Source organism: Rhinolophus hipposideros (assembly GCF_964194185.1).
Source record: "Rhinolophus hipposideros genome assembly, chromosome: 2".
Classification (NCBI taxonomy): Eukaryota; Metazoa; Chordata; class Mammalia; order Chiroptera; family Rhinolophidae; genus Rhinolophus; species Rhinolophus hipposideros.
In genome coordinates this window covers 2,979,379-2,996,119 of record NC_138048.1, presented here as the reverse complement: position 1 = coordinate 2,996,119, position 16,741 = coordinate 2,979,379, and the positions used below count along the sequence as shown (strand labels likewise).

Sequence of the window (16,741 nt, the reverse complement as noted above, 5' to 3'; positions counted from 1 at the left end):
AAACTGCTCTTGCTTTCACATTGACAGGACCATGTGAATTTAACTTAATTAGCCAATAATTCATCAGCAAATGAGGTGCACTGAATGTTTCCCAAGCCAAAAATAAAACCTGGAGGCTCAAAATATTAGGCATTCAAGCTGTAATAATAGGCACCTGAAATTCCAAGAGGGATTAGTTAACCAACACACTGAAACAAGGGCAAACATGCAACGATTCCATTGCAATAAACACAGGTGTAAGTACATCTCCTCACATAGGAACTCATTAATTCACACCTGCACTTGCTTGAATCAAATAGTCAAACAACCTTGCACATGTACCTTGAATTGTGGACAAATTTACCTCACTTTCTTCACTGTAAATGCTTTCAGTCATCATTTACCATCTCCTGATGGTAGAAGGCAGAGGGTAAAAAAGAAAGTTCTTTCCTTCTCAAGAATCCATATTCTGCATGAGCACATAGAAAATTGTCAGAAGACAGATGGCACAAAGATACAACACATAGGTGAAGGAAAAAGAGGAGTCTAGGATGATCCCCAGGTTCCTATAGCAACTGAATCAATGATTTATTTCACCAAAATGGGGACTACTATAGTGAATGCATACAGGGGAGACACAAAAATGAGTTCATTCCAAAATCTTCTGGATTTTACACAAGCGGGGAACTCTACGTGAAAAAGTTCAGTGGACAACTAGACATGGGTATCTTAGGTGAGGTTACTAATTGGAGATTTAGGTGACCTTGGTGCAAATTTATTAGCTGATTCCAAGAAAATGAAAACTGAAAAGAGGGGGTCAGCCTGATGAACACCAACATTTGAGATGGAATGCCAGAGATTTAAGTGAAAAAGGATTCTTTTCCTCTCTAGACCTCAAGTTAATTAGTATAAATACTACTACATTATGAAGGAGATTTCTGTTTTAAATGGAAATTTATAAACCTTGCAACACAGACATGAAGTAACTCTTAAATAGCTGCCTGCACTTTTTCATTGGAGAAACCAGAAATAAGAATATAGATCCGTGCTGCTATTCTATATTGATGTTCTTATGATTAATCTGCCAATGTGGTGTTGCCAAATATGGTGAACTAGACAAGAATTGCACTCTTTGGAAACTTGGAATCTTTCATATTCCCTAAAGGAGTTTTCCTTTTCATTAAATCTTTGACTTCTCAGTTCCAGGTTCATGTTCAACTGTGGTGGTAGGAAACCTGTCAGAAATGTCTTTTTACTAGATCAAAAAGAAATAAAAGTGTACATGGAAAAATAACCCATCAACCTTAAAACCCCTCTGAGTACTGTCTGAGAGCAAGAGACATTTTTTTTTTCTTTCTCGCTTGCTCTTTTTCTGCGTTCTGATGATATAATCAATATTTCCTGTCCAAAAATTCAATATTCTCCAATCTTGGAAACCCCGCAACTCTGTATTTAATGTCAAAGAAAATTATGCTCCGTGTGACACAGATGTTTATTTTTCAGCTTCTGTATCTGAAGGCTCATCAACTTTTAATGAGAAAAGAAGTACTGAATAATGTTATCAATAACGGAGACTATAGGTGACAATAGTCTTGATAAGAAAATTTAAATATTAGAAGAAAATGGACTCTACCACTAATAAATCCAAATAAATATCTACTTGTATGTGAGGATCAAAAATTAATTTCTCTCGTGTTCTCTTTCAAAACAGATAAATAGTTCTTGAAATACAGAGGTATTCCTTTGACAAACTTACATTTGAGCACCTGATGTCTGCAGGGTACTGTTATGGCATCGAGGGCAAGGCAAAGAGGGACGGGGTAAGCCCCGCCTTTGAGGAGATCCTAGGTCAAGAGGAAGACAACAGGTATCCAGTTGACAGGAAGTCAACGGGAATCTGTGGAGACCTATGTAATTCTTCAATTCTGTATATGCAGACCTTGATGTACATGTAAAAACTGAACCATTCAGATCACAGACATTTAACATTGGAATATGCTTAGAGGTCATTCAGGGCAGTGTTTGCCAGAGTTCCTTGACCCTTATTGGCAAAATATAATAGCTTTATCATGTATCTAACTGCCCACAAAAATAGTTTTTGTTGGCCTACAAAGGTACTTACATTCTTTAGAGTACACAAAAATCTAATTAAAAATTATGAAATTTTTATATTTTTTCCAACCTTCAGTGGGCTTTCTTGTATAGCTCAATTTAAAGAATACTAATGCAGACCATCTTTCATTCATTAAGAAGAAAACAATGGACCAGACAATGAATTTAAATATCACAAGTCATCCAACTAGTTGAGTGTCTGAACTGTGACAAATAAATCCAGGTCTCCTGACACCCAATGTAGTACATTTTTTTCTTATATAATTTACGACCACACATTGAACCTTGATCGTGTAAGCATATGTTTATACATACACACATACAACATTTAGTAGTACTTTTCTAAGAGGGTCCAGAAGTGGGAAGCAAGGAGAACAGTGTAAATGGTACTCTGGTAACCAAAAGGTGTTCATTGTTCTCTGAAAATTGATCTCTCTGGAATGAATTTACTTGCTCGCACAATCATTATTTTTCCCAAAGAATTACAGACCTCCCTATGCTGTTTCCTAAACGTCTTCGCTTGCCAATTAATTTGAATGTAACTGTGTACCTCTTTGTGGTTTCTCAAACAGCTCTTTTAGCTAGTATTACAAAGTGTTGTTTCTAGTTCTTGTTCAAAATTGCATAAGTGAGTCTCTGCAGCCAGCCCTTGGGGGATCTTGCCTACCACTGAAATCTCACTGTGCAGGCACTGAAAAGCAACCGTGAACACACACATGCGTCAGAAACTCCTTTTATTTTCCCTAGGCCACTTCTTGATTTCTTTCAGAGTTCCTTATTGAGTTTAGGTCTCAAATAGTTTTGAGCCTGTTCCACTCCCTGTAGACCCAAATATATGTACTTAGTTCTATTTGTCATAGATACAGGGCCTCGTAAATACAACTTGAATTCAAGAGCTCAGACATGAACTTAACAGTAGCATTTCATGACTGTTTTGGGGGGGTTTTTTTGGTTTGTTTTTGTTTTTTGTTGTACTTTTTTTTTGCCAGTGGAGATGGAAACAGAATAATCAGTTTTTACTTTTGTTGGGAAAAAATGAAGTAATGTTGGCCAACAGAGGATAGATATGTGTATACTAGGTGTTTTGTATTTCTAATTTTTATGAATACTGGGACTAATAAAACATGTAAGATAAATGCTTTTGTACTAATAATAATTAGTTTGACCATTCTAAGCGTAGAGTGTATTAGTTGCTTCTTCTATTAAGTTTTGTATTTTAAAAATATAATTAATTCTTTGTGTATTTATTCCCTATAATGGATTGAAATCCAAAGTGTGCTGATAAACTGCCTGTTTCTCATACATGCTCCATAGTCTCCTACCTCTCTCCTTTCACTCACATTGAATTCCCTACTGTGGACCCCAGACACTTCTGATCTTTCAAGACCCAAATGCCTCTGTATCCTTTGTAAGTCTGCATATGTACCCCATCTCTCTTCCACCTTCCCCAGCCCGAAAGAAATTATTCCCTGTCAGAATTCCTATTTTCTTGTCACCTACTACATTCTACCCGCTATTAGATGCCTTTGTATACATTTTGTCTCTGTTAGAAGACAAAGCTGCTTGAGGTCTGAGACTGGGTTTATTCATTCTTGTATTCCCACAGCCATGACTTGTGCTTTGCTCATTCAAAGACATCAATAGATAAATAGCATTTGAATGACTGAATAGCAGATACCCAAGTTAACTTAAAAAAATCTGGTACCTTAACTGGAATGTTACTGAGAATTGTCTAAGTTTGGATTACTAGGAGTAAGGAACACATTTTCACCAGATTTTTCTGGTGCGGGAGTTAATGTGCAAGAGAATGCAACAAATAATGATTAAGGGCATAGAATACGTGAGACCCTTACTGGATGCTTTTCGTTTCTTTCCACAACAACTTGTTAAACAGGAAATGTTAGTGTGTTTATCCCTGAAGTGAGTGAGCTTCTCTAGGTTATTCCTTCTTTTCATGTCTACTTCCTTTTATCCATTTCTAGTAGTTTTAGCAAAACCTGATATTTACTTACTCATTAGTATTTAATTTATAAAGCATTTTAACTTATATCATAGTGCTTTATACTTAGAACAAATCTGTAAAACACCTGAGTGCTATCCAAATGAGAAAATGGTGTCTTAAATGGGTAAAGCCATTGGGCAACATCACCCGTGTTCTACCTGCAGCCATTGGCCAGAGAATGGCGGCCTGGGAAGGATGGAGACCGGAGGGACCCCAAGCCTGAGAAGCACAGACCACACTGTTACATTGCAACTCTTCATTTTACTGACCAAAGATATTTTTTTACATATTCTCTTTGGCTATTTTTTTCTTTATTAACTTTTTAATTCTACTTCTTTGGGGTCCAGTTCTGTGTATCTCATCTAGCTTCTTGAGGTAAATAGTCCATTTATTTTACTTTTTTCCTAAAAGAATGCATGTAAGACTATAAACTTACCTCTGAATAATTCTTTGGTTTTATACCATTGGTTTTGATAAGAAATGTACTGTACTTATTGTTATTTATTTCTATATGAGCTAAAATTTCAAATTTGATTTCATCTTTAACTGCAGTATTATTTAGAAGAAAACAATTTTAATATCCCTACTGGACACATTTTTTTTAATTAAAGTTTATTGGGGTGACAATTGTTAGTAAAGTTACATAGATGTCAGGTGTACAATTCTGTAATACATCATCCATAAATCCCATTGTATATTCACCATCCAGAGTCAGTTCTCCTTTCATCACCATATATTTGATCCCCTTACCATCATCTACTACCCCCCTGTCTGACTTCTTTCCTTAACATTATAATCTCAAGATCCATCCGTGTTGTCAAAGATGAAATGGTTTTATTTCATCTTTTCTTACTGCTGAATAGTATTCCATTGTGTATATACACCACAACTTATTTGTCCATTCATCTGTCAAAGGACATTTTGGTTGTTTCCATGTCTTGGTCACTGTAAATAAGCTGCAATGAACATTAACACACACATGTCTTTATGGATAAATGTTTTCAGATTTTGGGGGTAGATACCCAGGAGAGGGATTGCTGGGTCATATGGTAATTCTATTCGTAATTTTTTGAGGAACCTCCACATTGCCTTCCATAACGGCTGCACCAGTCTGCATTCCCACCAACAGTGTATGAGAGTTCCTTTTTCTCCACAGCCTCTCAACACTTGTTACTATTTGTCTTGTTCATGATAGCCATTCTAATTGGGGTGAGGTGATATCTCATTGTGGTTTTTATTTGCATTTCTCTGATGATTAGTGATGTTGAGTATTTTTTTCATGTCTATTTTCCATTTTTATGTCATCTTTGGAGAAATGTCTCTTCAGGTCCTTTGCCCATTTTTCAATTAAATTGTTTGCTTTTTGTTGTTGACTTGCATGAGTTCCTTGTATATTTTGGATATTAGCCCCTTATTGGAGGCACTGTTTGCAAAAATCTCCCATTCAGTTGGTTGCCTCTTTATTTTGTCGATGGTTTCTTTTGCTGTGCAGAAGCTTTTAAGTTTCATATAGTCCCATTCGTTTATTTTAGTTTTTACTTCCCTTGCCTTTGGGGTCAAATTCATAAAAGGCTCTTTGAACCCAAGGTCCATAAGTTTAGTACCTATGTTTTCTTCTATGCAGTTTATTGTGTCAGGTCTTATGCTTAAGTCTTTGATTCATTTTGAATTAATTTTGGTACATGGTGACAGATAGCAGTCCAGTTTCATTCTTTTGCACGTGGCTATCCAATTCTTCCAGCACCATTTATTGAAGAGGCTGTCTTTTCTCCGTTGTATGTTTTTTGCTTCTTTGTCAAAAATTATCTGTCCATATTTATGTGGTTTTATTTCTAAGTTCTCAATTCTATTCCATTGGTCTATGTGTCTGTTTTTCTGCCAATAGCATGCTGTTTTGATTATTGTAGCCCTGTAGTACAAGCTAAAGTCAGGGAGTGCGATACCTCCAGTATTGTTCTTTTTTCTTAAGATTGCTTTGGCTATTTGGGGTCTTTTGTGGTTCCAAACAAATCTGATGATTTTTTTGTTCTATTTCTTTAAAAAATGTCATTGGGATTTTGATGGGGATTGCATTAAATCTGTATATTGCTTTAGGTAATATGGCCATTTTAACTATGTTGCTTCTTCCAATCCATGAGCACAGAATGTTTTTCCATTTCTTTGTGTCTTCTTTAATTTCTTTTAAAAATGTCTTGCAGTTTTCAGCATAAAGTTCTTTCAGATCCTTGGTTAAGTTTATTCCTAGGTATTTTATTCTTTTTGCTGCAATTGCAAAAGAAATTGTAGTTTTTATTTCTTTTTCTGAGATTTCATTGTTAGTATATAGGAATGCAATGGACTTTTGTACGTTGATTTTGTAGCCAGCAACTTTACTGTATTCGTTGATTGTTTCTAACAGCTTTTTGGTGGAGTCTTTAGGATTTTCTATATATAGCATCATGTCCTCTGCAAAGAGTGATAATTTAACTTCTTCATTCCCAATTTGGATGCCTTTTATTTCTTTCTTTTGCCTGATTGCTCTGGCAAGGACTTCCAACACTATGTTGAAAATCAGAGCTGATAGGGGAAAGCCCTGTCGTGTTCCTGAACGTAGAGCAAAGGGCTTCAGTTTTTCACCATTAATTATGAGATTAGCTGAGGGTTTGTCATATATGGCCTTTATTATGTTCAGGTATTTTCCTTCTATACCTATTTTATTAAGTGTTTTAATCATAAATGGATATTGCATCTTGTCAAATGCTTTTTCTGCATAAATTGATATAATCATATGATTTTTATCCTTTATTTTGTTTATGTGATGTATCACATTGATGGATTTTTGGATGTTGAACCATCCTTGTGCCCCGGGGATGAACCCCACTTGCCGTGATGAATAATCTTTTTAATGCATTGTTGCATTTGATTTGCTAAAATTTTGTTTAGGATTTTTGCATCAGTATTCATCAGAGAGATTGGTCTGTGGTTTTCTTTTTTTGTGTCGTCCTTACCAGGTTTTGGTATCAGAGTAATGTTGGCCTCATGAAATGAGTTAGGGAGTACTGTCTCTTCTTCAATTGCTTAGAAGAGTTTGAGCAGGATTGGTATTAGGTCCTCTTTGAAGGTTTGGTAGAATTCATTAGTGAAGCCATCTGGTCCTGGACTTTTGCTTTTGGGAAGGTTTGGGATGACTGATTCAATTTCCTTACTGGTGATTGGTCTGTTTAGATTTTCCAGTTCTTCATGGTTCAGCCTTGGAAGGCTATATGTTTCTAAGAACTTGTCCATTTCTTCTAGGTTATTGAATTTGGTGGCATATAGTCCTTCGTAGTGTTCTTGGATGATCCTTTGTATTTCTGTGGTGTCCGTGATAACTTCCCCTTTTTTATTTCTGATTTTATTTTATTAATGTCTTTTGTCTTTTTATCTTTGTGAGTCTAGCCAAGGGTTTGTCAATTTTGTTAATCTTTTCAAAGAACCAGCTCTTTGTCACATAGTGAACACATTTACATAGCTATACATTTTTGTTAATTTCAATTTTTACAACATTGTTATCAAAGGATGTGATTTGTTTGCTTTCTTTTTTAGAGAGGGAAAGAATTTATTGAACTACTTGATAGTAAAATGTATCATCAGTTTTATCCTATGTAAGTAATTTCTTTCACATTCTAGTATTGCTGAGATTAAGAATAAATAATTTTAAAATAAAGAACAAAATTTTAAACTCCTCATTTGTCCTTGCTAGAGAATTTTTCCATGAAACTAAAATTGCTTCATGGAATCATGTCAATTCTGGAAAGTCACAGAATGAAAATATGGAGAATACAACACAAAAATGTAGTTTAAAAATATTTTTATACTTAGCAAAAGACATTTATAAGCCAAGAGAAAAGGTAATAAAAAACATGTTGATCCTCTAGAGCTGTCTTCTAATTGTCCCAAAAATGCTTAAGGGGCAAAAATAAGGCAAAACTCTTTTTGAGACTATACAAGGTCAAAGCCTAGCCATAGCCACAGTGATACTTAATGTCGAAATTTGGTTAGAGATTTGCTTCTTCAGTGTGATTCTAGGGCCAGTAGCATGGACAGCCCTGGGAGTATGAAATGCGCAGTTTGGCCTCCATTCCACTTACTGAAGTAGACTGTGCATTGTAATAAGATTCCCAGGTGATTTGGTTATACATTAACATTGCAGAGACAGTAGGTATCGTTCTGGAATTTCTCCTGCCTAATGCAGGTTCTTGGGCCACAGTTGTGCTTCCGGGTGGGGTCAAGTATCTTCTGATGTATAGGGGACAATAGGATGCACTTTAAATTAAGCACAACTGGGAGTGACAGGGCAAGCAAGACAGAGGCAAGAAAGAGACAAGAAAGAAGTGAGTTTCTCTGAGGTGAGCTGTGTCTGCCACTTGGACACAGACATCAGAATTCATCATTTTCAATGTCCTTTGACCTGAAAGTTTGAGGTCTCTTGGAGATTTAGAGACATCCTTGTCTATGCGAAGAAGACATCCTTAGTTTATCTTTATGCCTCTAGCTTACTTGGAAAAAAAAAAGGTTTTATAATTAGTAGGTGTGGTGATGATACTTTTAAAATTTTTACTTTAGAAGCATTGTCTGTCTAAGTTTGAAAGAATATTTGAAAGTCTGTAAGTTTATCTTGCCTTTACTTTTTGAGACAATTGGGCTGCCTGTATTCAAAATGTCTACAGGTTTCATTGGAAACCAGTATTATTTCCTTGTCCTGAGATTAGAAAAAAGAAGAAGAAGAAAAAAAAGACAAACTTCGGTGTTAATCCTAGTGAATTAATAATATAATATATAGGAAAATAACAGACTCACAGAATTGGAGGATATCCAAACTTCTACTTTACAAAAGGACATTTTTTCTACAAAGGTCTGACAGATGATCGTTCAACTCCAACATTTCAAATAATAGGGAACTTCTCACACTTTAAGGCAGGTGCTCCTTGGTGGGCTAGCACTCACATTTTGGAAAGATCATGTGACTGAAAATCGGAAGACACATGTCAGAGTCTGGATAATCCCTCTTTAATAGTTCTAGGCCTGATTTACTCCTTTCCCCAGCCACTTGTTCCAATCTAGTGGCTCAAACTCATCACTTTGTAAAAATATCAATCCCAACCATACGTAAGATTGAAGTAAGATTGAGTCCAGTCCTTTGGAACTTGGCGTGGCATCTCAGCTGCCATTGGTATCCCCCACCGTTACAGTTATAACAGAAGGATACAAGTTGTGTCTTATTTCCAGATGACAAACTGGCAATGGTTTCAGAGAACCACCAAGATTTAGAATGAGAAGGGACCCACAAGAGGATACTGGTCAAGATCCAGTCAGGAAAGAGGAACTGGCTGGCTATCGGGAAAGTTTAATGCAGGTGACATAGAGCTGAAAAAGCTCTCTGACTATAGGGGATGCTGAGAACACAGAGGTAGTATTTGCAGGAAATAAGTATGTGACTCCTGAGACAGGAGGGGCAAAGGGCAGAGAATCTAGAAGCTCTTAAGACAACACCTGTGGGGACAAAGCCCCAAAAAGCAGTTTCCCGGCTCTTGGCCTCACATAGAAAGGTTCTGGCTCAGGTAGTAAATGGCCATCAACTGTGATCAGATGGCCATCAGCTGTGGCTAGTTGGCCGTCAGCTGTAACCTGTAAGCCATTGACCAGTAATATAACTGCTGTGGCTACGCTAGCAGAGGAAATGGGGGCTAGCAAGAGCAAATTGCAGAGAGGCGGATGCCGCCAGTGAGCATATAGTGATATGACTCCCCTATTTATGGCTCCGTGGGTGTTCTTTTTTGGCCTCACCATGTCCTGCGTTCTTATGTGGGGAGCGGGAGCAGAGACCCCGCCTGCCACTCTGCACGACAACACCACTGAGCTCGGAACTTGACCTCTGAGAACACAGCCTTTCTGCTGCTGCTTTCTCTGAGGGGGTCCCCTAAGGCTATTCTGGAAGTGCAGGAAAAAACCAAAAACAGAAAACAGGGCTGGAGCCAACGGCCAAAGCCATGATGAAGAAACACTGCTGAGATGCAGCTGGCAGGAATGAAGGCATATGGGAAGGAGCAAGGCCTTCTCTCCTGCGTCTTGGCCTCTCTGGGCTCCATCCTGGCAGAGCACAGCAGCTCTGGCAAAGGAAGATGTGGGAGCAGAGACCCAGTCCCAGGATTACAGAGCGAGCCCAGGAAGGGGCGTTAGAGCTGAGATACTAGTTTGCTAAATGGCCCAAAGAACACTGGGTCCCCTTCCCTGTCCTTTGTACACCGGGGAATCTGAGATTCAGAGCATGTAAGAGAGTTGTTTGGGGCCCCACATAACAGTGGGTGTAACAACTAGTGCTAGCGGGCATAGGGGTGTAAAAATATAATGACAAGTCAAATGCACTTTTGTAAGGTAGAAAATTGGCAACTCTGAATCTGTTTAGATGGCAAAGAATTTGATAGATAATAGAGGCATTTAGATGAGACATTTTCAAAACGTGTTTTGGCTTGTAAAAGGCATACTAATTATAGTAATTTGTGTGAGATAGTTAATTACCAAGGTATAGAATTTCGATTATGTAAGCTAACACTACGGGTCAGATCGACTTAGCTGCTTTAACTACAACATCAAGCCTCTGGTCATATAGGCACATTCTTTATTGTTTCTTCCTTGTGTGTCATATCCATATTGCACTCAAAAAGTACTAGCAGAAACACTGCCTGTTAGTGTTCTAACAGAGGCAAGAAAAGGAAAACTATTGGAGTTCCTAGGGAGAATGTTCTCCAACAAGATGCACAGAGAGCTCAGATATGTCATCTTCATCATCAAATCTCTGACTATTTCCCTGGGACATCAGAAATGATATTTTTAGATAGTTTAAGATTACCTTAAACTATTCAGGGATGGTTTAAGGCAGGCAGAAAAGAACAGGGAGTTTGTGGAATTTAAATCTCAGCTCTGCCACTTTCAAGGTGACCTTGAATAAATTAGTTTCTTATTTGTTACATGGAGATAGGAATATTCATTAATGTGTCAAACAAATACTGCTGTAATCCAGGCAAAAAAAAAAAAAAAAAAAAAAAAAGATGGTGGCTTGGAAAAAGTTGTTAAGGGTGGAAGTGCTGAGAAATGGTTGGCTTTGGGCTTAGTTTCAAAGGACCAGCCAACAAAATGGGTGGTCCCAAAGTTTTATAATTGAGAAGCAGGAGAAATGGAGATGCTGTTACTGAGAAAGGGAAGACAGGTGAAGGAGCTGGTTAATCTCATCATGCTAAGCCTGTTGTGAGCTAATAAATTAATGAAATAAATAAAATCATGTAAATAAAACTCACACAGTGTTGCCTACAGTAGGTGTTCAGCCAACCTTAGTGCCCTGCCTATCCTGTGGAAAACGTCTCTGTATCCTTTTCTTGCTCTCAGAATGCATTTATGCACAACCCACACATGCTCCCACCTTTTCATTCACTCCTCCCCAGGTCAATATACAGTCAAAATATGTCCATGATGGTGGGAGGGCCACCTAAACCTCACCCAGAAAAATCTCCAGGAGACTACAGAAGCAGCAGAAGTGGATAAATTACATTTTTAAAGAAAGAGAGACAAATATTTGATACCAAAACAACCTTCATGGCATTCCTCCTACACCTCAGGGTACCCGAAGGGCCTCAGTGCCCTAAATGTTTCCCTGGCATTCATTGTTTTTCAACAGAAATTCTGTGAAGAGTAGTAAAATGTAATATTTTATAAGCATTTTTCCTTAGAATTTCTGAAGAGAAGCTAAGAGACTGAGATGTTACCCAAAAATCTATAAAAATACTTACTGCATATATAAATTTTTTGGCAAAAATTTCTGGTTATTTTTATTCTTTTGCCTAAAATTTTGATGCATATAGAAAAGAAATAAGTAATTTAAATATCTAGGTACTTGTGTTAGGTAAGTATGTCTCAGCAGTATTTTATCCAAAGCCAAACCAAAATATAAATAGACGCATATAGTCTACATATTAAAAAATAAGCTTGGATCTTTAAAACTTTTTATTTGAGATTCATTTGAAATGTCAGTATTCAGTTCACATATCTCTATATGCTTAAGAATCATCACCATTTAATTTATGAGTGTTTTTAGTTGACAATATTCTGCTGCTTAAAATTCTATTCCATCCCCTTGGTTTGAATTGAGGAACACTTGCATCTTGTGTTTCCCCAAAGCCCTACTCTATGCCGAATTTCCCATGAGTAACTGAATATTTAATCCAAATTAGAATGTAGCCCCACCACAGCCCTGGGGCAATAACACAGAGACTAACAGAGCCTAGAGAAAAATTGGTCCCATGGTGGCTACCCCTTGGTCCCCAGGGAGCATCTAGTGTATGGAAGGCTTCATGTAGCACTTAAAGCTGGGTATAATAGAGGCAATCAAGGTCCTCTCTCTCTTTCTCACCTGGCAAGTCGGGGCACTGGCCGTGACAACTAAACCCGTGTAGATTTCTTAAGTTTGTGAGTCATGATTTTTAATACTAAATTATGGTATGATAGGAGCTTCTTCAGATTCCCCAAAGTCCCCCATGAAAAGCAAATGTCTGAGCAGATATGCCAGCTGTTAGTATAAGATATAGCCAGTAGTTGGCATTGGCTATGAGAAGTTGACTATACCGTCTTTTGTTCATGTTTTCCCAAGCATAACTTCCTAACTCATGACCAAGGGGTCAATTATTCTCAGGCAGAATCTACTTCTTATACTTTATTTAGGTTTTTTTCTTTAAGTTTTATCCTGCTAGACCCATTCTTAAAGCAAGTAGCAAGGTTTACCCCTTTCATTATCATAGTACTTACCAGCTATTTTAACTCTGCTGACACTAAGTCCTTCTTCTTCTACCTGGGATAGTGAAAACCTTTGACTTAGGTGGGGGGAAAAATTGATTTTGACTGGTGTGTTTTTGAATTCCAGGGATAGTCGCTGTTCTCTTCTGCGGAGTCACACAAGCACATTATACCTACAACAATCTGTCATCGGATTCCAAAATGAGGACTAAACAGGTAAAAGAAAAGATTCACTACAGACTTCATCTCTTTTCTCAGTGTAATGGTTATGTAGCAATGCTGGCAGTGCACACAGAAAGCATTTCATTAGCAAAGGAAGAAAGTAAGCTTAAGGTTTCATTGTAGGCTGGGTATTTATAGATTTTTTTTTTCCCTCCAGGATAATCATTAACAATTCTCTTGGTAAGCAAAAATATAGTTATAATAGTCTTTCTCTCCTGAGAAATGTGGAACCTAGACTGTCAGTCTTTAAAATGAAAGGCCTACAGCCAGTAATAATTCAGTCACTTACATCTAAAAGCATTTAAAAGCATGTGAGATTGGGTAGTTATATAAAGAGAAGGAAATGAAGAAGAATAAGGAAGCGATGTTTGGTCTTTAATTGGGTACTTTTGCTTCCAAGTAAACTCAATTGCCAGTTGTTACATGAGCAGAATGTATCTTCCATATGCTAAGAACACATCTGTTTGGATATTTGCACATGAACACTGAGATTCCTTCCACAAACATTTCCTGCCAGCCTCTCTGTGCCAGGCATTGTGCTAGGTACTAGGAATAAAAGGACAGATAGCATGTGACCCTGCCTTTAAGAGGTTCATTATCAAGTCTATTGAGGAAGATACAGTGTATGATGGACTGCGAGAGAAATATCTCTATAGGGTGTTATGGAAGCATTCAATAGGGCATTCTCCCGTAGTTGGGATTGAAAGGTGAAAAGAAAGTTTCTAGAGATGATGCCCAGGCTACAGATTGAAATACAAATAGAAGTTGATTAGGCAATCATGTGGAATCTAGAAGAGGATTAGAAGGTAGCAGGAGCTGCATTTGAGGCCAAAGTTATAGCATTGACAAAAGCTCTGAAGCAGTTGATGGAAACACTGTAAATAGTTCTGTGTGGCTAGAGAATGGGGTAAGGCCGAAGCCACTGGGATACAGTGAGGGATGAAATCATAGATATGGCCAGAGACCAGCTTACAAAAGGACTTCCAGGGGAATATTACTCAGCAATAAACAAGAATGAAATCTCACCATTTGTGACAACATGGATGGACCTAGAGGGTATTATGCTAAGTGAAATAAGTCAGACAGAGAAAAACAAAATACAGCATAATTTCACCTATATTTGGAATTTTAAAAATCAGAACTAATGAACAAACAAAACAAAATAAAAACAGACTCAGAGAAACAGAGATCCCAATGATATTTGCCAGAGGGAAGGTGGGTGGGGGGGATGGATGTAAAAGTAAAAGGGCAATACAGTCAATAACATTGTGATAACTTGGCGTGGTGAGAGGTGGTTACTAGGCTTAGTGTGGGGATCACATCATAAGGTCTATAAATGTCAAATCATTATACTGTACACCTGAACCTAATATATTAGGTTTTTATAGTATAGTAATTTTTATAGTATAGTAATTATAGTATGTCAACTATACTCTAATTTTAAAAAAGAAATTAAAAAATTCCATACCTTGTGAATTCTATAACTTTAGACCTCATCCTAAAGTTAGTGAGGAGTAGCTTAAACAACAGAAATTTTTCATCTCACAGTTTGGGAGCTATAAGTCTGAGATCAAGGCGTTGGTAGAATTTGTTCCTTCTGAGGGCTGTGAGGGAGAATCCATTCTCTTCCTCTCTCTTAGCTTCGGGTGGTTTTCTGGCAATCGTGGTATTCTTGGGCTTGGAGACACATCCTTCTGGTCTCTGCCTTCATGTGAATGTGGCATTCTGCCTGTGAGGATGTCTGACTCCAAATTTCCCCTTTTGATAAGGACACTATTCACATGAGATTAGGTGTCCACCGTACTCCAGTATGACCTCATCTTAACTCAACTAACTACGTTTTACATTTGCGATGACCCTCTTTCCAAGTTAGGTCATATTCTGAGGTATTGGGGGTTAGGACTTCAACATATGAATTTGTGTGGGTGTGGGTGTGGGGGGATGACACTGCAGTGGTTACCAGAGGGTAAGGAGAGTGGGGGGAGGGACATGAGGGTAAGGGGGATCAAATATATGGTGATGGAAGGAGAACTGACTCTGGGTGGTGAACACACAATGGGATTTATAGATGATGTAATACAGAATTGTACACCTGAAATCTATGTAATTGCACTAACAATTGTCACCCCAATAAATTTTAAAAAAATTAAAAAAAGAGAAGTCATTAAAGTGTCTTAAGCAGAGTAATTTTAGGACAATTGGATTTCCATTTCAGAAATACCTCTCTGCCAGACAAGAGGAGCATGAGTCAAATGACATTTGTATCAGTGAGCCTTTGCTGTGTAACAAACAACCACACAACTCCAGTGACATCCAACAATAAACATTTACTTTTCACACATCTGCAGGGGTCTACTCTTTTGAGGTGGGTTGATCTAGGTGGCTGTGCTTGTCTCAGCTGGGCTGACTCATGTGTCTGTGGGTTTGCTAGGGCTCTATGATAGGGCATGCTTAGCTGGATCCCTGTATACAGTGCTGTATGTTTGTCATTATTCTCTTGGCAGAAGCACAAGCCCAAATGTACAAGTCCATTTCAAGCCTCTGCTTGCATCACATTTCCTAAACATCCTATTGGCTAAAGAAAATCATATGGCTGAGCCCAAGGTCTAGAGTCTCAGAAAGTCACCAGCACACAGTGAGAGAATGCTGAAAAGTTTTATGGCAAGAAGCATGAATATAGAGAATGATGAAGAATTGGACCAAATGATTGCAACCTATCTCAAAATGCAAATGGAGGTAGAAAGGCTCCTATACTAAAGCTAATAATGCTGAGGACATCTGCTGTGATATTGGAGCAGTGGGAGTGGAGAAAGCCAAAAGGATATCTAACCAAAACCTGTGATAGACTATGAATTTCTAAATAGATATTGAAAACTTACCTTAGAGCTCTCTAAAATGGTTATGGTTTTCATCCCTTTCTCTTTGTCATGTGCCAAGCTCAGCTGGACGTTACCCTATCTCCCACCTACTCAGGAACTCTTCAAGGTCACTTACCCCTCTGCCTATCAGAGGAATCACTAAGATGCAACTTCAGAAATTTTAAGTACTCCTGGTTAACACAATGAACAAAAAAACCTGATACTCATACCTAAAAATTTCCACTCTATACTCTTTTAGGATCCTGTTAATTATGGAAATGACTAGCATTCTTCAGATTTTAAAGGGAAATGTCTTGGGATGGTTTTTTTCTGACCCCATCTGGTTCCCTGCACATTTATATTCTGGAAGCTGAACTCTCTTTAAGGATATGCACTTTTAATTCATGCTATCTAGACTGCTCAGCATAACTTCAAAGATTGGTCATCTCATGGTGAGCCAACAGCCCAGCACCTCAGGGAGACAAAGCCAATATCAGGGCTCCACAGCGTTCTGTTCTCTGAATGACTTGACAAGTGCTCCCTGACGGACTGCCAACATCCATTCTTACAGCACTCCCCTTTGAGGAAGGAGGTTTTTATAGGTTTATTCTTTAACATCCAAGTAATTGCATTGCTCCATCTTTGTTTCTTCCCATTGCCTTCTTTCCTGCATTCCTGGTTCATAGGAGTAGCTTAATGAATGTGAATTCCATTCCCTTCCCTTCTCGTACCTTTCCTCACTTTTTTCTTTCATGATCTGTCATTT

The 16,741-nt window shown here is 37.9% G+C and overlaps 1 protein-coding gene across 2 annotated transcripts in view; it reads left to right on the top strand.

Moving 5' to 3' along the window:
* The window catches only part of SLC9A9 (solute carrier family 9 member A9), a 571,800-nt gene that overhangs the window by 277,659 nt on the left and 277,400 nt on the right, over nt 1-16,741 (top strand). For both annotated transcript variants that reach the window (XM_081066979.1, XM_081066980.1), the window contains exon 9: nt 13,023-13,111. In XM_081066979.1, the coding sequence (XP_080923105.1) occupies nt 13,023-13,111 (89 nt within the window). The remainder of the gene's footprint in view (nt 1-13,022; nt 13,112-16,741) is intronic.